The sequence below is a fragment of the Biomphalaria glabrata genome, chromosome 9, assembly GCF_947242115.1.
Source record: "Biomphalaria glabrata chromosome 9, xgBioGlab47.1, whole genome shotgun sequence".
NCBI lineage: Eukaryota > Metazoa > Mollusca > Gastropoda > Planorbidae > Biomphalaria > Biomphalaria glabrata.
Window position 1 is genome coordinate 13,834,521 of NC_074719.1, and position 24,712 is coordinate 13,859,232.

A 24,712-nucleotide genomic window follows, 5' to 3' on the forward strand; every position below is an offset into this window, starting at 1 on the left:
AGTCTGTAAAATGTTTGTGAATAGAACATTATAGCTGTTTAATGTACTTTTTCTAAAAGCTTTGAACAAATAGTGTTTTTTTTTGGACATCTATTGATGTAAATGTGTGTTCATTTTTTTTTCATACTTTTGTATAATAATAAAAAAATACAGAAGAAAAACAATAAAGCTTTTTTTAAAAATATTTTTTATTCAACACAAAAATGGGTAAAACAGCAATGCATCAAGTAATAATAAGAACAAAATGTGTGTACATTCCCAAGTTTCACTAGCTCAACAATGGCTGCTCATACAACTATCATGCTCATTCACAGACCAATACATACATACTTTTTCTAATGTCCAACTTCATGCTCTAATAACAACATATTAGGAATACCATTTGTGATAGGAAATATGCGACCAGATTCTGGACAAACCAGTTCACCCTCAATGACTTCCACCTGAAATGCACAGTAAAGTAGATTTGGTCAATGTCTTATTAAACAGTGTTTTGAACATTTAAAACTCCAAAGCTAAAGGTTCTCAATAGAAAAAACTTAAAACAGAAGATTTAGGCCAAGTGCAGTACTCCACAGACCAGTGAAATGCATATTTTGCCACTATGACTAATTTTTTTTTTTAACAGTAACAAATATGTGTTATTTAATATCTCGAACATGGATTAGCATAGAACTGACTAAGGATTTTTTTTTTTTATTTTGATGGCATGTCATTTTGAAGTCTGTTTTTAGAAGAAAAAAAAATTGTATCCTAATAACTTGGGTAAAGGTTTTTAGATATAAGTATTGGTTCAATGGTGAGACCTTTTAAATCACGTGACTAATTGTGCATGAATCAATAGCGATGACAAAAAAATTCACACCCTGACCTGCATTAATTGACTCTTTTATCCATGTTAATTAATTCTATGTTTAAAATTGCTTCATGGATGCCAGTGAATCTGCTGATAGTTACCCATGGGAGCTATTTTTATGATGAATTTTTAGCATTTTAGTTTTTATATAAATTTGGGACATTTTATCCTCCATGTATATGAGAAAGTAGATAAAACTACTCAATAGTTTTTGTTTTATATACCACTGATCTATCACCAGATCCCTTAAACTATCCTACATATCTACATCAAATTCTGTACACAGGTTTTTTTAACCTTCTAGGTGCTCATTAAGAATGCTTTTTGACAGACATGCAACCTGACCGGCTCAATTCGTGAAAAACCACAAAATCTATCGAACGTATGTATTTTATTTTTGGTATTTTCCCCAAAAGGCTGCAGTCTATCTAGAATCTTTTTCTTCTTTTGGCAAGATAGAAAGAGAGAAAAAAAGAGCAAGTAATGGTACTTTGTAACACTGTCAAAAAAACAAACAACAAGTAAATCCTAATAGCATTGAAAAGATAAATTTAGATCTAATGTCATTTTGCTACATTCAAAAGTGGTAAAAAAATGATTACAATATTTGGAGAAAAAAAATACCCAGAGAAATGTAGAAATGGAAATGTGTACGAGGACTAACTTTTTGTTGTTGGTGGGGGTTGGGGTGGAGGGAGGTATTTTATAAGTAAAAGTGCTATAAAATTAATGGGCCAAAATGTGAGAGCCTCATGTGTCAGGGGTGCATTATGAAGTGGGTCTTTCCAAATCAAGTAAAAAATTTATGTGAGAGAAATTACAATGCGCAAGTAAAAAAAAAAAGGGGTTCCAGAGAAAGAGAGAGCAGGCCATGAAATTTCAATGTAACAGTCACAATAATTCACTAGCTAAAAAGTATGTTTGGTTGATTGTTAAAATGAGGTCCATTTATCAAAAATTAAAAAAGAAAACAAGGGGTGTTCCGGCCATAATAAACAATATGAAGCTTACGAACAAATCAACGGGTGTAGCTGGTGTGTACTGCTAGTCTTCATATGATCTTAAAAAACAAAGTGATATTTTAATGAACTTCATTTTAAATCGCAGGTCAGATTGTCTATTTTATTCCACAAGAACATTTTCAAACATGACAATGGCTATGGTTATTGATTTGACACTGGTATCATTCCATTTTTACCCAAAATATAAATACAAACCTGTAATAAGACATTGTGTATTTTTTTTAGCAGTTCTTCATCCTGTTCAATATTTTCACCCAACGCTGAAGGAAGATCTTCACCATGACCAGTCTAAGATCAAGCAAAAGTTTCATTATAGAAATTTGTCATTATTTTGAATTTACCCTAGAATCATCTAGCGAAAATTATTTTTGTAAAATTCAGTAGATTAAATGATACCATTTGTTTTTGAAACATATTCTTCCAGTCAAAAAGTTCATTTGCTGGCAAATAATTTTTGATCAAAGTATTAAGTAAGTATAAAAAAGATAATTTAAGAATTCAAAACTTAAACCAAGACAGGAGTAAAAAGTCTGACCTCTGTGGCTGCCTGCTGTAAAGCTGGCCAATCAACTTTGGTAAGTGTTCTGACTATGAAGTTAGGATTGTAGTCAACTTCTTTTATTTCAACTTTCTTGGGCTGTGAAAATAATAAGACATTGCCTTCCAATAACATGAAACCCAAAATGACAAAATTTTATAAATAAAATGTTTTGTTTAATGTTTTACATGTTTCGGATGTTCCTTCAGAGTTGAAGATAGTTTACTTCCTAGTCCAAACCTCCTGCAGGAAGATGATGGATGGGAGCAGGCAGGGTTTGAACCCGGGACCATCTATAAATCCAAACGACAGTCCAGCGCGCAAACCACACGACCATATGTCTTGTGTGATACCAGTTAGTTTTTTTTTCATTATCGCATATCTTCAATTATTTTTGTATTTCTTTTTTTTTTTAATATAAAATCATTTTAATTGATTTAAAAACTTAAACAACTGAAATGAATAGGAAGAACGTAAGGTCATGAGAAGAATGATAGTACATATATTGTTAGCATATCTTGGAGTTATTAATAATTGTGTAATTGATGTTCTGAATGTTATCAACTTTACCAACATAACACATATTTCGAGTCTTTGGTTTTTGATCATACTGTACTGTCAAGACATGTTCAATGGGTGACAGCACACGGTGTGAAGACTTCAGATTTATCTCAGGCTTGATCATTGTTTTCCAATATTGTTCAAGTAGTCTGGATGGCCACCAAAACTTTTTTTGTGTGAATAATGTCTACTTTCAAAATTTGTCAATACTGGTACTAAATTTGATTTTAATCAGATTCTAATACTAGTCACTATTCGATTATTATTAGCTTTTTTAGAATATTTACAGGGGTTTGATATATATTATATAATAATGCCTAACCTGTGACCTTAGATATGTATCAAAGATTAGATTCTTTGTCACATAAGAAGTTGCAAAGGGAAATGATTGTCTTTAAAGACTTAAAATGCCACAAACTGATGGGAACTCATCTAGCAGTGGAGCTCATCTCTAGCAGTGGAACTCATCTAGCAGTGGAACTCATCTCTAGCAGTGGAACTCATCTAGCAGAGGAACTCATCTCTAGCAGAGGAACTCATCTCTAGCAGAGGAACTCATCTAGTGGAGGAACTCATCTAGCGGAGGAACTCATCTAGCAGAGGAACTCATCTCTGGCAGTGGAACTCATCTCTGGCAGTGGAACTCATCTCTAGCAGTAGAACTCATCTCTAGCAGTGGAACTCATCTCTAGCAGTGGAACTCATCTAGCAGTGTGACCTATAACTAAGTCTAGGGTTTAGAAACAACAACACTATTACATAATCTTTGTGCAAAGGAGATCATTGACAGAGCTTCCTTGTAGGTTAGAAAGCCAAAGAGGAAAACAACTCAAAAGGGAAATAAATTAGGGGATTTTACTTTGTTGTAGCTTTTAATGCACTTCCAATACAATGAAGCCTCAAGCATTGCTATAAAAAAAAAAAAAAAAAGAAACTTACCACTATCTTCAATGGAAATCCTTTTGTAACACCTTTAATAATATTAGAAGTGAGCATGTTGTGTGTAAGCAGCTTCATTTTGAATGACTTGATTGAAGCAAAGAAAACAATATTAAGTAAATTAAATAATTCAATGATACTAATTATAGGCAATTAATGATGACTACATAGAGGAACATCACAATGACATTTTAGTTTTCTCTTGTAAGAAAGAAAATAATTCTTGATCAAGTTTCCTAAGCAACTTAGAAAAAGTTCTCATTGAAGGTTTTTACAACTTTTTATTATATGACTTTTTTGTTTACATTTGATTTTATTTATCATTCCTATTTAAAAAAAATTTTTTTTTTTACTTATATTTTACTGTAACTAGAGTAAAGCTGCCATATCGAACCAGTTAAGCCGAATCGTGGCGATTTTTTGCATTTGAATTATCAAAGCTCCGTATTGGCTAGACCTAGAAAAAAAATGAAACCATCTATAAACTCTCGTCATCCATTGGTCTATAAAATTAAATCTGTTGCACAGTTTCAACTTAGGTAGTTAAAATAAAATCTGATGTCAAAGAGGGATGGGGTAGGTATGACTAATGTAAACGGCATCAGACAAATTTTTTTCCCTGACTACAACATCGAACACCATGTAAACCATTTCAGACAATATGCATTTAAAAAATGTTTTAATCATCTAATTTAGTGGTTCCCAAACTTTTTTGTCTCGTAGACCCTTTGCCATGTTTTCCAGTTTCCGGTAGACGCTACATTTTTTTTTTGAAAATTCATCAACTTCAAATTTGTTTTTTCACTGATTTCTAGACCATTTATATTCATTTATGAAATTAAAATTAAAATGAAGCAAAATAAATTTAATATATTTATTACACAAATTGAAAACACAGGAAAAAAAAATGCCTATTGGTGGGCAGCTTTGATAATAAAATGTCAATATTGGGTTTCAATTTAGTTAGGTTTAATATTAAAACTTCTCAATTCCATAATAATTGACTGTTATAAATTTGGAAAATTCATCCTGTCCAATGTACACTTCATTAATTTAATCCTCACAAGAAACACTGAGATTATGACTTCTTTTTGTAGCTGCAAGTTGACCTCGTTAAATTTATGAAAAAAGTCTGTTAAATAGACTATTTCTGATTCCCACTTAATTCTTTTGTTTTAATATTGGATCTTTAGCATCCACAAGAGCTCAGAAAAATATTGTCAGACATAAGCTTTTCTACAACTATCATACTTCATTGTAAAGGAGCAATTGATCAAAACATATATATATATATTGGTATTGTAAAGCTATTGGTTTAACCTCCCCCAGCAATTCACACCCATATAAGGGATCGAGGGCTATATTATGAGCCCATTTGATCATAGGCTGATGGACATATCAAAATAAGCTTCCACTCATCTTTAGAAAGACATTTCAATCACATTAATACTGTTAGCTGTTAAAGAAAATTAAAATAGGAGGTGCCCAAATGAATAATAATGAATTTAACTCATTCTCCTTCATTGGACATGGCAAAATCGTAACTAGAAATATTGTTGGGATTAGTAAATCTATGATTTGTTCAATGAATAAACATGACCTAGATCGAGGTATCTAGAATATATAATCTATGAATGAAATTTAAAAAGTGCGTGCTGCTAATTTGAAGCCAGAGACCATGCCTACTGCAGGTCATCAGGCCAGGTGAACTGGCGGCGAGGAGAGTGAGGTATACACTAAGAGTGTAGTGTCACAACCTATTAGACAGTGGGGGAAGGGGGAAAGAGTCATATGAAAAAATTATAAGCATCTATGGGGGTGGGGGGGAGGGTTTAAGGTGCAACAAAACGAACATTCAAATTATGGAAACAAGAAGGGAATCCATGGATGGGAATTAAAAGAGAGAGAGAGAATACATGGCACGTATCCTGTATGGGAGATGAAAGTATGCCAAAGGCAGTCTTTTTTGGTGAGCTAAAAGGTGGTCGACGTAACAGAGGCGCCCCACGGAAACGCTTTAAAGACCAGCTTAGGCGTCAACTTTCCTTGGCTGACATAGAAGAGAGCACCTGGTTGCATGCGGCCTCAGAACAAGACAGCTGGAGGTCACTCACGAAGACCGCCAGATACACATTTGAGACCAAAAGAAAATCTGCTGCCGAGGGCAAACGCAGACGGCGAAGAGAAAATCTAAATCGACCGCCTGCGGACAATGGTTATGCTTGCCCTGGATGTGGCAAAATATGTAGGTCACAGCTGGGACTGCGCAGCCACAGGAAATATGAGGCAATAGATTATATATATACATATTGCAGAGAAGTGAATCTACTTCTTTTAATACAATCTAAATAATTTTTTATTAACACAGATATAATTTATTAGCATTTACATAGTGGTGTTCAGTGTTCAGGGTCCAATGAAGGGGAAAGCACAAAAACTGCGTTCAGCATAGGCGCATAGCCTGGCATAGGAGAATGAAGTGACCCAATATATTTAAAAATAAAATCTTGACTATGAAGTATGAGACTGCATGAGTGGTAATACATAGGAACACAGCTATTTTTATTGTCCTTTGCTTTGCCTTTAGACACTTTAGTTGAAGAAGAAGAATCTGCTTTCAGTTTTTTTTAAGTTAAAATAAAAAAATAAAAATTTGACCTAGTCTAGTTAGGCTAGTTCCAGAAAGTCTGTGTTCAGATATAGATCTATAAAGACTATTTTAATATAAGTATTATATTTAATTATTATATAAGAATCTAGTTATCTACGTCTTAGTAGACTCAAGTCTAGTAAGTTTAACTTTAAAGTACTTTTGTAACTTTAATTTAAACTAAGTTATCTAGAGTAACTTACATCTATCGAACACCTTCGTTTTAAGGTACTTATCGAACACCCCATTGTATTTTTTAAAATTCTCCTTTATTTCGATGATTATAAAGAAACTAGTCCATTCTTATTGTGCATCGTCCATTTCTTTATAGTTAAGTTATAATTAGTTTCATTTTCACCCGAGGATCTTTTTTTTACTAATATTCAAAGTGCATTGGTAATATTGGTATAAAAATTTCACATTTTTTGAACTCTTGGGAAGAGTGGAGTGAGTCTCGGGTTAAGGGTATTTTTTAATGCTAATGATGCTTCAGCTCAAAAAAACTATATAATACGCTTCTAATTAGGCTGAGAAATATTTACAACTATTTATTTGAAAGTGTCCTTTGTTACCTAAACATGAAAATTGAGGTTTAAAAAGGGGGTGTTCGATAATAGCAGTTTTTATATAAGCAATCTCAGCTTCGTAAGATATCGAACGCCATTTTAATGTTAAAAATAAACATCAAAGGGATATAACCCAAAGAAGACAAAATATTTAAATTATATATTTTTTAATTGTTATTTTTTAAAATAATGTAATGCAAAGTACAGATATAAATTAATCATATGTTACAATTTGTATCAGCTATTTGTGGTTTACCGTAAATGTGCTATATTTTTTTAAGTAAATAGATTTACATCGATATGCACTAATTGTACCCATTTTAAAAGCTTGATTTTATGACACATATATTATAGCTTGATGCTAATAGCAACTGTGCATGACTACCACAAAGGAACAGAGTGGAATGTATTCAGTTGTTGTTTCTTTTTCAGATGCCCCATTCTACTAACTTCTGAATTTGCCCCATTCTATTAACTTCTGAATTATGTGTTATAAACCAATACCTAGCGCATGTGCTTGATGTGAAGAGATATTAATAAAACGAAAGGGCAAAGGGGGAGGTATATAATGCAGATATGGTATTTTGAAATAAAAATGTCTTGGGCAGGTAAAAAAAAAAAGGTCGGGGGGTGGGGGAGAGAAACAGTCAAGACACTGTATCCAGAGATCATCAATAATTGATCGACCATTAGAATTTGACGTCAGCCTCAAATACAAGAGTCAGTTGTGCTTCTCGATCTAGACGTGTGGCGCCGGGTCTATAAAATTATATATATATAATATATATATATATTTTTGCCATAAAGTATGATAAAGCTCATAATGCGCTACAAAGACACTCCTTTGAAACATCACAAATACATAATAACAATAACACATTTAACCACTCTCTTATTCTGCCTACACCCCCTTACCCGCGCTTCCACTCTCCAACATTCACACTTTTTCAGTGCAAAGTAACAACGTAAATATCAAGACTCAATCCAAACGCAGCCACCAGACTAACACACAACAACAACAACAAAAAAAAAAAGGTCAGTGATAGCGTAACACACAGGTGTAAACCAGGCCATCAACACGGCCCCAAAACATTGTTCAAGTTGTAGTAAGAACAATGTTGAGGGGAAAGGGGGAGGAGCCATCAGTCGAGTACCTACGGTCAAGCCGCTAATTAGGTCACAAACACTAGGCATGATAGATACGTAGTATATATAGATATGTTGTTTGTGTGTGTATGTGACAAATACTAAGCGTGCTCTAAAATACGGTGTTTTTTTTTTTGGTCAACCAGGTGGTTTAGGGAGGGCGGATTTATCTACATCTATAGGTAACACAGCTTGCAAGCTACCATAGCTTTTCAGCACCCCCCCCCCTTCCCCGCCCAGATCGAAAAATATCTAGCACTGACTTTTGGGCTGTTACATACACTGAGCGTGCTAGATCGGCGGCTAGTTACGTAGGGCCGCGTACCGTATGTTTTGTTTTTAGGTCAACCAAGTAAACTGTTGTGTCCTGCAATGACTTGGGGAGGGCGGGATTATCTATTGGCTACCAAAGCTTATTAGGCTCTCCCTCAAATAAATAATATCTGGATTTAATTTATTAATGGCCTTATGTCTCAAAATAGCTTAGACCTAAATAAGTACTACGGTAATGCGTTACTGGGCTTAGCACCGTCAGTTTCTAAGCAGAGCTGATCAGTGATAGATTCCTTCGATGTGGACCATTTGAAAATGACTAAAAATCTGTCTTTCTTGACATGGCGTAAAAAGAAAATGATATCAATAAAAAAAAATATAGATTATAACACTTTTGAAACACCATACTTTTCACAAAATTTTAAGATTATAACACTTTTAAAACACCATACTTCTCGTGTGTTCGATAAGTTATTAATATGTTCGATAAGATAAGATAAAGGTAAAAAAGTGTTCGATAATTTAAGCTTTTGAAATCATCAACCTGACCCATTTTAACATCAAATATAAGTTTAACTATGAGTAGTAATAGAATAAAACATGTCTACTTTTTAAGAAAAATGGATGAGGAGTTCACAGATACAATCAGTTTTTTTCTAGGTCTAATTTTTACGGAGATACACAAATTCAAACATAAAAAATGTCGGCGAATGAGCTTAACTTGTTCGATAAACGTAAGTTACTGTAGACTAATCTAGAATAGTTATAATAGTAGAATTGTTATTGTAGAATCTAGTTTATCTAGTCAATTCTTAGTATTCTAGTCAGTCTGGTCAAGTCTAGATCTAGTGATCTAGTGATGAGTGAACTGAGTGCTACTTTAGCCTTAGCCAACTCATCAGTGAATCAGTTAATTAACATTTAAAAAATTTTAATGTTTAGATAATCATAATGATTTTCGATTCTAGATTCTAGTCCTAGATTACTCATCTAGTTTACCGATTTAGATTATGAGCTAGTGACTAGTCTATCATCTGTCTAGTCATACCTCGATGCTTAGTAACGTAGTCGTAAGTTACACCAGTGATCCTTTATACTTTATCTTCCACTAGCAGGCTATGATTAGTATGTTAGAATCATGGTTAGAATTTATATATATTTTTTTTTAATAGTAGTCTCCCTTTTTCTTTTTTAGGAAATACAAAAAAAACTATAGATGTAGATCACAGACCTATATCTGTTTTGTTTGTAAAAAAAAAATCCTTATTAAGACTGTGAGCAAACAACGCCTTATATTTATGATAATTTATGATATAATTTAAATCAATTAATTTAGACCATTTGTTTTTCCTTTCATAATCACGCCGTTATCGTATACAAACTCTATAAGATATTTTATTACGCTCCCCCCCCCCTCTATTATGAAGTCACAAAAGTTCTTCTCCAGTTGTGTCAGTAATTGGGACAAATCACAGAAAATGTTTATTCTTTTTCTACGAGGTGCGTAATGGAAGGAAATAGGCTAATAGGCCTAATTTTTTTTTGTGTGAGACACATCTACATTTCAATTTCACTTGCTATTAGGCCTAATCAAATAATTTCAGTTTGATTTTCGGATCCAATATAATAAGACACATTTTTAAAACTGTAATGTTGAATACGTCGAAGGTTGCATAATTGTATCCCATTTTGTACTTGTCTGTATTAATTGTAAAAAAATCCTTTTTTTTCGGTTTTAAATTAACAATAGGAGGATCCTCTATAAGCGAGACGTTGACATACATAATTACCAGTCTGATTCGCTGTAAAACAGGTTGCCTATCAGAAACTCCTTTAGTAAGAAATCATGCTGAGAATTATTTTCTTATAGCACGTAAAATAAATCTGGTAGTGAGTCTTAGGGTCGCCTTATCTCCGTACAAGGACAACCCTGTTGACGAACACGGATCAGGTCTCTCTCTCTCTCTCTCTAAGCTCTCTCTCTCTCTCATATCATTGTCCTCTTGATGTAGAATGCGGCATTCATTAAGAATGTTGTTTATTGTCTCATCGTCCTCTATGCAGTGGTGACACCGTGTTTCGTAGTGCACTCTATACTTCCTGAAGTAAACACCAACTGGGCAGTGGTGACACCGTGTTTCGTAGTGCACTCTAAACTTCCTGAAGTAAACACCAATTGGGCAGTGGTGACACCGTGTTTCGAAGTTCTCTTTAAATTTCCTGAAGTAACCTAAACACCAATTGGGCAGTGGCCGACTGGGAACTGGACTTTGAAGGCCACCACGCATCCTTTCAGTCTGGTCTACTCATCCTCCTTCAACGCTCACGTTCCTTGCCCGAAGCGTCTCAGCCATCATACCAAAGTGCCAACAATAGGTTGTCAGCTAGGTATCGTATACTCTAATACGTACAGATAAGTTTGAGTTCGGTTCGATGACGATTGTAGTTCGGTTCGGTCAGATCTAAAGTTCGGGCTCGATTCGGTGTTATAATATTAGTATGAGAAAAAATGTGTACATGTAATAGGCCTAACGTTTAATTGCGCTATTTTAATTTCCGACACTCGTTTAGCGAGCCATATAAAAGAAAAGATACACACAAAAAACCCCCATAAAAATGTAACATAAAAATACAAAACAATAATTGCAATTTTATTAGAAATCCGAGGATATAGTAGTACCTACTTTCATGGGATATATATGTGGACATTTTTTCCTAAACCAACTTCTGGAAATCCTGCTGCATTACAGCTATTTCATGCGAAATAAATCAGTTTTTCTTGTAGTTTGTTGTTGAGTTTATTTAGCTATAATGTTATGTCACTTTAAAAATCCGAAACATTCAACGTTACGTGAGATTCGAGGTAGTTAAATTGAGGCACTTGATTCATTTCACTACTCAAAATATGAGCATCTCGAATCTGTAGCATGTCCTGACCGCTTACTCTTTTTCTTGTCTTATCTTTTCTTCGCAGCTCAAACCAAGAATGTCGCCATATTTAGGCCTATGTTTTTTTTTTTAAATATCACAATGCTACGGTACGTTACTTTCTATAGAAACAGTCCCAAACATTCTCTTTACAAATTAAACATGGTGGCTTATTTTCATGAAATCTGTTCAATTTTTCCTGATAGTTTCTGCATCTCTGATTAGCAAATTAGGCAAAATCCTTGGTCATGAAGTGTGTTTATAAATCTGGTTTTCACAAAGAAAATCAAATCATAGTATGACAATTGAAAATGCTTCAAAAAGAAAAAAAGGCCGGGAAAAGGTAAAAAAAATCCATTATAATGACGTTTCAGTAAAAATGTCAATTCATTTTTAAAAATGTCATCGAAGACTTTTACTGCAAATTTCATTATGAATTATTGTTTTAAACAACATGATTTTTACAGAATATTTTATTATGAATTAATGGCCTAGATCATAGTGTTTGTCAAAGTGTGGTACTCGTACTCCCAGAGGTATGGGAACTGGGGGTATGGGAAGAGTTTGGAGGGGCTACACATTTCACCTCATTAACTATGCTGATTTTTTAAAATACCCATCTTTATGTTCATTAAGTTCATAAATTACAATAAAATATTAATGAATTCCAACTCACTTCCTTTATTTTTTATTGACCGGTAGGCCTATATCTTTTTTTTTTACAAACTCAAAACTGGTGTTCTTTTAGATTTGAAGAATAAATCAATCCATTTTTTTGGGGTCGAGAGGTAGGCCCTACTCATTGGTATTCAAACTAGAAAAGGGATACACGTAAATCAAAGTTTTGGGAAACACTGGCGTAGACGATCAAGTCTTTTACAGAATGTTTTATTATGAATCAATGACTTAGACAAATAAAACTTGTACAGAATATTTCATTATGAATGATCAATTCCTTCACACAACCACTCCTCTTAATCTTCTACCTCTTATTATATGTCAACATCAAATTTGCATAGAAAGATGTACAACGATTAATACTGGCTACCAACAAGGGAACATTTTCAAATTCCTGTTTTGTTACTAGACATTCAGGTGTTAAAGAAGTAAAATATAATATCTAAATGTTAGTACTGGTAGCTTGACAATTAAACCTAGTACCGTTTGACATTTACAAGATTAAATCACATAGTTTTAAGGTTAGTGATTTAAAGTAATCATGTGAACCAATTCTTACAATTAACATGCATGACTAGATGCATGACATGTAGGACGTAATCATCTTTTTTGAAGTAATGTCTGTATAATATAAGATAAGATAATTAAGTCAATTTTTCTAAGAATGAATCTTTTGACATACAAGGCCTGAGAAATGACTTAACTCTTTCTAAAAAAAAATGAGATATAGAAATATTTAACTTCAAGGAGTTTTAAGACAGATGATTGATCCCATTCTTTTCTCACAAAAGCTACATTTAAATGTTTTTTTTATCAGAATGAATAATCTCATGGCGCTTTAAACTTGAGGAATAAAGAAACTCTTTCTGACAAAAGTTACATTCAAATGACTTTTTCTTTAAATGAATCTTCTCAAGGCGTTTTAAGCTTGTGAGATGAATGAATTCTTTCCAACAAATTGGACAGTTAAATGGCTTTTTCACAAAGTGAATCATCTCATGGAATTGGATAAGTCATTGAATTCTTTCTGACAAATTTTACATTGAAATTGCTTTTTATCAGAATGAATCTTCTCATGGCGTATTAATTTTGAAGAATCAATATATTCTTTCTTACAATGTTACATTGAAATGGCTTTTTCTCATCTGATGGCGTCTGAAATTTGATGAGTTATTGAATTCTTTTTGACAAATTTTACATTGAAATTGTTTTATATCACAATGAATCATTTTATGACGTTTTAAGTCTGAAAGACGACTAAATTCTTTCAGACAAAAGTCACATTCAAATATTTTTTTCCCAGTATGAATCCTCATATGGGTTTTTAAGTTTGATGCTAGATTGAATTCTTTCTGACAAAAGTTGCATTTAAATGACTTTATATTAAAATGAATCTTAAAATGCTGCTTTAATTTTGAAGAATCAATGAATAATTTCTCACAAAAGTTACATTTAAATTTTTTTTCCCCAGAATGAATCTTCTCATGGCGTCTGAAATTGGATTGGTCATTGAATATTTTCTGACAAATTTTACATTGAAATTTTTTTTTCTTTTTCTCAGAATGAATCAACTCATGGTGCATAAATTCTGAAGAATCAATAAATTCTTTCTTACAAAAGTTACATTTAAACAGCTTTTTCGAAAAGGGATGAATCATCTTATGACGTTTTAAGCTTGAAAGATGACTAAATTCTTTCAGACAAATGTCACATTCAAATATTTTTTTCCCAGTATGAGTCCTCATATGGGTTTTTAAGTTTAATAGTTGATTGAATTCTTTCAGACAAAAGTTGCATTTAAATGACTTTTGACCAGAATGAATTAGCTCATGTCTTTTTAAAGTTGAGGCACGACCAAATGTTTTCTGACATTTATTACATTTGAATAGTTTTAGCCCACAATGAATTGCCAGGTGAGTTTTTAAGCTTGATTTACTCTTCATTTGTTTTTGACACATGTCACACTTGAAAAGTTTTTTTTCAAAATGAATCTTTTCATGGCATTTTAAGTATGAGAACTGAATGAATTCTTTCTGACAAATTGTACATCTAAATGATTTTTCTGTGCAATGAGTCATCTCACGGCCTTTGATGCTTGAAGAGTAAAGAAATTCCTTTTGACTAATGTTGCATTTAAGTGGCTTTTTACCAGAATGAATCATCTCATGGCATTTTAACTTTGAAAGTTCAGTGAATTGTTTCAGACAAAAGTAACATTTAAATGACTTTTCTCTAAAATGTGTCATCTCATGGCATTTTAAGCTACTAGGGTGATTGTACTCTTTCTGACAAATTTGACATTTGAATAGTTTTATGCCACAATGATTTGCAAGGTGAATTTTTAAGGAAAATGTTTTTAACATTTTTTTTTGACAAAGATCACACTTAAATGTTTTTCTAATAGCATGTAGACATTTAATGTTCTCTAATCTATAATCATTGCAATGGTATATAAAGTTTTCAGCAAGCATATCTTTGTTAGGAGTGTTTCCACAAAATATATGTTTGTTAGGAGTGTTTCCTGCAAACAATTCTTTGTTAGGAGTGTTTCCTGCAAACAAATCTTTGTTAGGAGTGTTTGCAGCAAGCATATCTTTGTTAGGAGTGTTTCCAGCAAGCATATCTTTGTTAGGAGTGTTTCCAGCAAGCATATCTTTGTTAAGAGTGTTTCCAGCAAGCATATCTTTGTTAGGAGTGTTTCCAGCAAGCATATCTTTGTTAAGAGTGTTTCCAGCAAGCATATCTTTGCTAGGAGTGTTTCCAGCAAGCATATCTTTGTTAGGAGTGTTTCCAGCAAGCATATCTTTGTTAAGAGTGTTTCCAGCAAGCATATCTTTGTTAGGAGTTTTTTCAGTAAACATATCTTTATTAGGAGTGTTTCCAGCAAGCATATCTTCGCTAGAAGTGTTTCCAGCAAGCATATCTTTGATAGGAGTATTTCCAGCAAGCATATCTTTGTTAAGAGTGTTTCCAGCAAGCATATCATTGTTAAGAGTGTTTCCAGCAAGCATATCTTTGTTAATAGTGTTTCCAGCAAACATATCTTGGTTTAAAGTCAATTCTTTCTTCTGTTTCACTATATCTTGCTGTAGAGTGAACATAAAAAAAATAAGCTTACAGAAACAATATGTTAATAATTTAATCCAATACAACAGTCATAAAAAGTTTATGACTTCAAATTGTTATAAGTTAATTAATAGAGAAAAATAAAATAAATAAATAAAATCTATTTTCATATCAATAACTCAGTTATTAATTTTTGTACCTAAAGCACTGAATAAAAAAAAAAAAGAAATTTAAAAAAAGTTCAAATTACATTAGTACATTTAACTTAAGAGAAAAGATCAAGTAATGGTACCTACTCTTGCTGTACTTCTAAAAACCATAGACTCAAGATGCTTATATATTGTATTCTTAAAACAACTAGATATAATTCATTGTTATATATTATTTTTTTAAATGTTGATTGTCACATGAAGTGTACATCTAACAAATCATTCATTTTAATATCACTGCCTGGTATGGCAAGCTGAAAATTTAAAATACAAATAAACTTCATAGAATCCTAAATGCTGCTGGTAAAGTCATTGGCATTTGAGCAGCTGTTTGAGACAAACATCCATAAAAAAGCTAAAAAGATTCTAGAAATAAAAAATCACCCTTTGGGTCAGGATTTTGTGATTTTACCATCACAAAAGAGATAGAAGACACCAATAGCAAAGACAAACAGACACAAAACTCTTTTGTTGCCCTGGCAATCAAATCATTAAATAGAAACAATCTGATAAAAACTTTTCACATGTAAATTATGACTGAGTTATGTGTGAATGTACAATTTGTTTTTTTTTATAGTTATATTGTTTTGTTTGGTGTAATGCACAAATTGTAAGACAAATTTCCTTATGGACAATAAAGATTTTTATTATTATTATTTAATGGCTTAACATTAATTAAACAGTATTTCTGATTGCTGGCACCTGATGCACATACCTTGTGGCAGTGTGCTAGATTGCATGCCTAAATGACCCTCAGAGATAGGTCAGCTGGAGCTCATCACTCCTTGCAGGTACTAACAAGCTAGGCAGGTCTGTTTAGAAAGGGGCCAGCCAAAAGATGCATCCTCCCAGGACATAGGGGTTGTGTGATAGGCCCTGTCCATGAACAAAAAATACTGTTACAGAAACCATAGCAAAAACACAAGCATTAAACATAGTCAGAGGTGAGAGTAGAGCTCCACAAGGAGACTTATGAAACTGTGCAGAGAAAGTGTAAAGAATCCTTTATGGCCAACCACTCTACTTAAACCAATGAAAAAGAAACAATTCCTTATTTGGAAGGCATCATTTAAATTGGGAACATGGAATGTCCATACTTTGCTGTGCACAAGTTGTCAAGGAAATGGCCAACTACAAACTACAGATCTTAGGAGTGAGTGAAGTTCAATGAAACACTTTTGGAGAAATGAGACTGCAATCAGGAGAAACTTTTCAGTTCTCTGGAAAGGAAAAAGTAGATTGCAAACAATAACAAAGGAAGAAATACGGAATGCACTCAGACAAATGAAGACAGACAACATACCACCCAAACTCCTAAAAGAAGGAAGGAGTGAAATGGTTGAACAACTGCACAAACTATTCAACAAAATTTGGTTCAAAGAAACACCTCCTAATGAGTGGAAAATAAGCCTACTGATAAAACTAACAAAGAGTGGAGATCTATCAAAATGTGAGAAATGGTGTGGCATCACTTTGTTGTCAGAATCCTGCTAAACAGAATAAAGGGAGCATAAAATAAATACCTAAGGGAAGAACAGGCAGGATTCAGAAAATGAGCAAATGGCAACACTCAGAATAATTGTAGAACAATGTGTCAAATGGCATTCTTCTCTTTATGTAACATTTGTCGACTTTGAAAATTCATTTGATAGTATCAACAGAGAATCTATCTGGACAGTAATGAGACATTATCCCAAATAAAGTAATAACGACCATAAAAAACCTTTATGATGGTTTCACCTGCCAAATAGTCCAGTGGCAAACTGTTTAGAGGAATTCCCAGTCACAACAAGAGTCAAACAGGGATGTCTTCTTTCACCACACCTGTTCCTTATAGTATTGGATTGGGTCACAAAAAAAAACTTACTTTCATTGAGAGCAAGGAATCAGATATTTTACAAAGAGAATTAGATGAATTACAGAAATGGGAATCAAATTGGAGCATGTCTTTCCACCCAGAAAAATGTCAGTTGTTAAGAGTAACAATAAAACTAAAACAAATTAATTCCACTTATCTTATTCATGGCAAACCAGTAACACAGACTAAAAACGCAAAATACCTAGGTGTTATAATAAATGAAAAACTGTCATGGAATCCACATATTGATGAAACTACAAAAAAATCAAACAAAGCATTAGGGTTTATTAAAAAAAATTTCTATAAATCAAATAAGAACATTAAACTAAAATGTTATTTAACCTTGGTTCGGCCAATAATAGAATATGCATCCTCCGTTTGGGACCCCTCAACTCAAGAAAACATTAAGAAACTGGAACATACACAAAATAGAGCAGTGAGATTCATAACAAACGAATATTCACATTTGACTAGAGTAACACCTTTTAGTAAAATCACTAAATTTAGAAAGCCTTCAGGACAGAAGACTCAAAAGTAAAGTAGCAATTATACATAAAACACTGAACCATAATCTTCAAATACAATAACAAAATTTAATAAAATACTCTGAAAGACACAAAGATAAAGGCACATTCCTCGTCCCATATGCAAGGACAAATTTGTACAAATACTCCTTCTTCCCTAGTGCTATTAGAGCATGGAATGGGTTGCCTGAGCTAGCCAGGAAAACCAGTGACTTGGCAGAATTTAAGTCATTGGTTAATATGCATGACTAAATGCATGACGCATAGGACGTAATCATCTTCTTTTTTGAAGTAACGTCTGTATTATATAAGATCCAATGGACTTTCACACAAAAGCTGGAGGATATGGAATTTGCAGATGACATAGCCTTATTATCACACAGACTACAGGATATGCAAGAAAAGGTCACAGTTTAAAGCAAAGTAGGAAAAAGAGTAGGCCTCAAAATAAACCACCAAAAAACAAAAATAATAAAAGTAAACAACAACAAAAATGGAGACGTAGTACTGGATTCTCAGACAATAGACCAAGTAGAAAATTTTATATACCTTGGGAGTGTAGTCAGTGTATCATGTGAAACTGATGAAGACATTAAACGCTAAATAAATCTAGTGTGTAAGATAATTACATACCTAAAAGCAACCTTGAAATTTCCCCCACATCTCTGACGACTAAAATAAGAATCTTTAACTCTAATGTCAAGGCGGTTCAACTGTATCATTCCAAAACATGGAAAAAAACTGAAGCAAAAACAAGAAAAGTACAGACCTTCATCAACAGATGTCTGAGAAATATCTTAAAAATACATTGGTATAACAAAGTAGAAAACACCAAACTGTGGGAGATAGGTAGAGAGAGAAATATAGAGGTGCAGATCTTAAAAGTGGAGATGGATTGGTCACACCCTAAGAAATTTCTGATGTTCCTTCAGAAATGAAGATAATACATCCATGCCCAAAGGCATTATTGTAGGCTATTAGATGTCCTGGTTCTATTGTTGTATTAAACCAGAAATTACAAAACATTTTACTTTTTTTAAGCAGACTTAGGTGGAACACTAATAAAATAACATTAACACTTTAAGCTGGAGTAGCAAACAATATATGCAATATAATTTTGAAATGACAATATAACTTGCTAGCCAAAAGAAATAATTTATAACTAATGAAAACAAAAATTTAGGTAGACAATATCAACATGGAAAATAATGAAATGCTTTAGACAAATTTGAAACATGTGATTCTTCATTTTAAGCTCAAGCTTTTGAAAAACAACCAATAAATTCCTTGAGTCTCATACAATGTAAATTTACTTTAGTTACATTGGTGGGTACTTAGAATATAAAGTTTATCTTAGGGCTTATAACATACATTTTATAAAATAGGGTCAAGATATTGCTATGTGTCATATTATTTTAAATGCAATGTTGGTCAAAACAACTGATCTGTAATTTACTCTTTTCTTTGGGATAGTTCACTTTCAAATATGAATGCCTGGTTGTGTGGAACTGTGGATTGTCATCACCATGGTATTCAGTTTAAACCCTGTCCAATGTCATCCTGTGTTTGCTTTTTAGGTATTGGGCTAGGGTCATAATAATCTTCATTTCTGAAGGAACATCGGAAACAAAGAGAAAGAAACTTTGAAAGAAACTTTGAAAATAGAGAGCTTGTAATATTTCATTGAGGGCTCATAAAATAATTTTGGTGATATGGTGAAAAGATCATGAGAAGAAATAAAATATTGCTACAAAAAGCCAGTTTACCAGAGTAACACGATGTACACTAATAGAAATTCTGAACAAGAAAAAAACTTTTGGCAGGGACCTTTAGAATTTCCTAAGCCTTTATTATCAGTATAACTAGCTGAACTAATCAAAGAAGTTTGAAAATATAACAATCTCTGCCCAACCAGAAACTAGATGGAAAAATTAAGAAATGTTGAATATTAAAGACTTATTAATAGTTATGAAAGCACATAAATCTTCAAAATAAAAAATAAGAACAAAAAATTATGCTCACTGATATACATGGTATAAGGGCAAGTGTTTAACATAACTGTAATAAATACAACTTCTGGTCCACTAAAAATATGGAAAATAATCATTCTATGCCATATTGAAAAAAAAAAATTAATTAGGCATCACAACTTGACTTTTCAATAGTCAATGGGGACATTTAATGACAATTAAGGAAAAGGGACAGCACTTATATGATATTGTTACGATCTTCTCTACCAGTCGATCTTCTCTACCAGTCGTTCTGCAAACACTACTTAACAACACAACAGCACATCTAACTCAAGAACTTGACAACAAGAGCTTCAAGTAACAAAGTGGCGGTTTAATTACAAATACATCGACAGCCAATTCAACACAATTGGCTACATCAATTCAAATGTTTTCTTGAACTTAACAGAACTGCCTAACTAAACATTACTAGTCTCTCTAGCTCGTACAGCTACATTTTCGAGGACTCAAAGGTACCACAAGTCCTTACTGCCTTGCTGTCCTGGACTCAACTGTCTCTTGTTACACACTGTCGCTAGTCAGTGAAGGCTCTCGATCACATGACCACAACATGGGTCATATTTGCGTGAACTAGCAGTATTGTCCCTTGTCTATCGACAGCCGTTGACCTGTGTGATTGGCCTGAGTCGTGTGTATCAGTAGGCCGCACACACATTAACCCTTTCAGTCCGCCACTGGAGTTACTACAATATATTTGCTTACATACAGAAAGAAACAATAATGGAATTAGGCTGAAAGATTTTGATATTGTGAAAAGTGGTTTGAGAGTAAGATATATTTTACAATTTTATTTTGGCAGTGGCATCATTTTTTTTCTCTATTATCTATGTCATTGTTTAGCTTTTGCAGTTTCTTGTCAATTACTAAATTGCTTTTAGATAGAAAGGTGGCTTTGTAGGCAAGTTGTTCCTCAGGTGTGAAGATTATCACAAGTCATCGACTGCTAAACCACAGGAAAGTAGTGGTCTAAATATCCTATGTAGGTGCGGTGGTTGAGTGGTATAGCGCTTGGCTTCCAAACCAGGGACCTGGGTTAGAATCCTGGTGAAGACTTTTTAAATTTTAGGACCTTTGGGCACCTCTGAGTCCACCCAGCTCTATTTGACATTAGTTGGGGAAAAGTAAAGGCAGTTAGTCATTGTGCTGGCCAAATGACACCCTCATTAACTATGGGCCATAGAAACAGATGACATTTACATCATCGGCCTTACAGATCACAAAGTCTGAAAGGGGAACTTACTTTTCTAACTTTAATGTCATATTCTGCTCCCTTAAGGGTTCAATTATAAACTGAAGTGTTCACTGAAATGTTATATAGTGTTTGTATTGTTTTGTACTTTTTTGATGTGTATAGCTGAAGTTTGGTGGTATACTGGATTCTACTTACTTTAAGGTAGAGAACAATTTATACTGCCATGAAATAGACATTTTCAGAGTAAATGTATGTTTAAGAAAAAAGATGTGAAGAAATGTAACATTTAAAAAGAGACACTTATTCATTAACCCAATATTTTCAAGTGTACTATCATAGAAATATTTATATTTGCAGTCTATGCAAGTATGCTCTAATTGATAAGAGTTTAATAGCAAGAATAGCTTTGAATATTTTAATCCTTAAGTTGAGAACTATTTAAATTTTTTTCTAACTGTGAAGAAAATCTGTCCATAGTGTGCTCTGCTATGTGTTATATGTGTTCTATCATATTGACTACTAGATTTACAAAAAAAATAATTTTTACTTTTATTTTTAAAAGAGAAAAGATCTATTTAGTATGCATATAAGTGGAACATAATTTAAAACAACAATTAATAAGTAGTTTCATATTATCATGTGAACTGCAGAGCATGAGCCTGCTGTGGAACACTGAACTAAAGGAAGGGGAGATTTTTTTTTCATGGAAATGTTTTATTTTTCTTTTTGTTCTTGAGGCTTTGAATAAGAGATTAACCCTTTACAGAACAAGAAGACCAATTAGATAAGCATTATATGACATTAGTTAGGCCAGGTTCATATCGAACTTCTCCTTCCCTTTCTCCTATTCCTTGGTCTGTTGGACCACTGGGGCACCACACAAGATCTGTCAACCTTCTTTCTCCATTCTTCTTTGTCCTTTGCCATTGATAGAATTTCATTCTGATATTCTTTCTGAAAATAATGAAACCTGCCTTTTTACCTGCCTGGGTGGAGCACTTTGGAGGCCAATTTTGAGTGTGTGTTTCCACACAAACTGCCTTTATAATCTTGTTAGTATTATTCATCTCTTTTTTTGTATGAAGATACTCCACAGTAAAAGTTATATTCTACCAAACTGTTTTAAGCAAGACAATATCCCAAAAAGATACATCAAGAGACTATATCTCCAGTTTAAATAAAGTTCTTTTTTTTTCCCTGAATATTACATGAAAAAGATATCCCATGATACAATTCTCTATGAATAATGTAGATCTATCCCATGATAAAGAAAAAAACAAACAAAGAAAGAACATGTCTACATATAAACATAGAACACAATATTCTCACTTTGAGTAGTAAAAAATTTAAATAAAAACACGAAATAATAAATAAAACATTTTCAAATAATTTAATTTAGTCTTAGCCATTATATAAAAAATGTTTACCTGTCTTTTTTCTGCTAAAATTAAATCATAGATTTGACCACATGAGCTGTTTTCTGGCATCTCTGCATCTAGTGACCATTCTAATGTCTCAATTTTCATCATATTTCTGAGGTCATTAGTAAAGTCTTGTTCCGTATCATCCATCATTGATATCCAGTTAATTTTTTCTTCTGTATTCTTTGTCAATAGAATTTGAGTTTTGCATTAAAATCTTGAATGTCATATAATAACTCTTCAAAGCAACACATTTAAAACAATAATTTTTAAGTATTAGAGATATGATTAAAATTTGTCTTACCTGTGTTTCATCTGCTAAAATTGATTCAAAGGTTTGACGAGTGAAGCTGTTCTCTGGTGTCTCTGACCATTCTATATTCTCAATTTTCATGGCCTTTCTGAGATCATTAGTTAAGTCTTGTACCTTGTCTTCCATCATAATATTGAGTGAGTTAGTTCTTTAGAAGCCTTTGTCAATGGAATTTGAATTGTATTATAAAATCAAAATAGATAATGAGAGGCTATATTTTTTCAGGTGGCTGATTTATTAAAATTAGATACTTGGTTTATTGTTTAATTTTTATTACATAAGACCAAGAATATCCATTGCCATATTTGATAATGAAGAAGTTTGTTATTCAGATTTCTGTTTAAAAAAATATTTCTTTTAACAACTGTTTTTTTTAATTTTTATGTCACTATCCTGCTGAAAAACAGAGTCTAGTTATGGTATTATTCTAATTGAATGGCTATGCCATGAATGCATTTGACTATGCATATTAGTTGCTCTGTAAGACTTAAAGTATCTAATTTAAAAAATGCCTCTGTCATAGTTAGCATACTATTCTATCTCTCAGTGTTCACAATTTAGCAGAACAAAGTATTTTTTTTGTCTTCTAGTTGTTGAGATGTGTATACAGTACATATCATTTTCTGTATCTTCTGGCCAGAGAGTTTGTTTGTTTATTTTATTTATTTTTTTTGCAGGATGTATTTTTGCAGACTATTAGACTGTTCCCTGGAAGACAGTGGTGTAGCAAGGTACCAGTGAGCCTATGTTCAAGAATATCTTGGTGGGCCCCCCTCCCCAATAAGACAAATTTTGATCCATTACCATCAGGACCATCCCTACAGACCTGACAGTTATTGTCGGCCCTCTCCCCTTTCCTTTTTTTCTGAACAAATAAATACTTTCTTAACTAGACTCTCTCTATCTCTCTCCCATCCGTGTAATACTATTAAGGGTTTTATGAATATACAGGGAAAAAAGAATATAATAATCTGGCAACAATAATCACCTCAAACGCATGATCAGGGCTATCAACCATTACAATAAACCTGATGGAAAATAGTTTCTTACATTAACATAATCCAAGCAGCTGGTACACTGACTCCAGCTTAAAACACGTATTCACCTTTTAAAATGAATATAAATTCATTAAAGTTTTGGTATAAAGTTAAGGACATTTTGAGGGAGCTTTTTAGATTCTATTTTTTATCGGTTCTTACAAAAGTTTTTTTTTCAGTTTGGTGTCATCTCTAAGTTCTCTGTGGGCCTGAACTGGTCATGAGTCACGAATCGATTAAGCATGAAACGCTGTGATTGACCCCATAACGGTTCAAAATCTCTTCAGTTGGTCTTTAATGTTGGTGGATGCAACTCACGGTACATCATCATCTAGGTAGTTCGATAAAAAATTCAAACTCACAATATACTAATAAAACCTATATGGTTGAATAGGGATTGAAAAAATATTTCCAACCATATTAAATTTATCATTGTATGACAAGTGGAAGGGGAGATATTAATTTTTATTTGAGAGGGGGAAAGTCTTGATTTTTTAGATCCATGTCATTTCTGTTCACTACCGGAAGTTGAATCAAACTGGGAAATAGGTCAAGAGTATTTTTTTGTTTGTGCTGCCAATTTATCTAATTTTGTGACAAGAATGATCCTCAATTTTTTTCTAATTTTGTTTTGAGTTTCTCTTTATTGCATGTAACATTGAATCAATTTTGAATGTATTGATAGGATTAATAATTATTATTTAAAGAAATATAAGTGTACTCTTAATGAATATATAGTAAAACACTATTTGTAATTGAAAAGTACTTATGTTTGTTAAAAATTCATTTTGAAAGATTTAAATCTTGAAAGAGAATTTTTTTTTTATTTAAGTGTCTGGTATCTATACTTTTAAAGTATGAATTAATTATTATGCTGAAAATATTATTTAAAAAATTGAAAAGTA

General features: G+C 32.8%; 2 protein-coding genes across 4 annotated transcripts in view; one reads left to right on the plus strand and one right to left on the minus strand.

Annotated features, from left to right (window-relative positions):
• Positions 1-24,712, plus strand: part of LOC106074657 (uncharacterized) — a 119,919-nt gene that overhangs the window by 48,267 nt on the left and 46,940 nt on the right. The gene's annotated exons all lie outside the window — the stretch shown is intronic.
• LOC106074652 (multifunctional methyltransferase subunit TRM112-like protein) lies at positions 170-23,888 on the minus strand. 3 transcript variants are annotated; one of them, XM_056041944.1, is made up of 6 exons: positions 22,762-23,831; positions 22,464-22,640; positions 3,917-4,003; positions 2,414-2,515; positions 2,074-2,166; positions 170-443 (listed from the first exon to the last, which is right to left on the minus strand). In XM_056041944.1, the coding sequence occupies exons 1-6, from the start codon at positions 22,897-22,899 to the stop codon at positions 336-338; spliced, it is 705 nt and encodes a 234-aa protein (XP_055897919.1). In that variant the 5' UTR covers positions 22,900-23,831; the 3' UTR covers positions 170-335. The 3 variants fall into 3 exon arrangements, with proteins under 3 accessions (XP_055897919.1, XP_055897917.1, XP_055897918.1); XM_056041942.1 differs by lacking the exons at positions 170-443; positions 2,074-2,166; positions 2,414-2,515; positions 3,917-4,003 and adding an exon at positions 12,352-15,243 and having other exon boundaries at positions 22,762-23,888; XM_056041943.1 differs by lacking the exons at positions 170-443; positions 2,074-2,166; positions 2,414-2,515; positions 3,917-4,003; positions 22,762-23,831 and adding exons at positions 12,352-15,243; positions 16,148-16,308 and having other exon boundaries at positions 22,464-22,604.

Coding starts and splice junctions, on each gene's coding strand:
- LOC106074652 (XM_056041942.1), bottom strand. CDS start 22,899: ATGATGGAAGACAAGGTACAAGACTTAACTAATGATCTCAGAAAGGCC. Junction 22,641..22,761: donor TTTTAGCAGATGAAACACAG/GTAAGACAAATT, acceptor CTATTGACAAAG/AATACAGAAGAAAAAATTAA. Junction 15,244..22,463: donor TTTTAGCAGAAAAAAGACAG/GTAAACATTTTT, acceptor TTCACTCTACAG/CAAGATATAGTGAAACAGAA.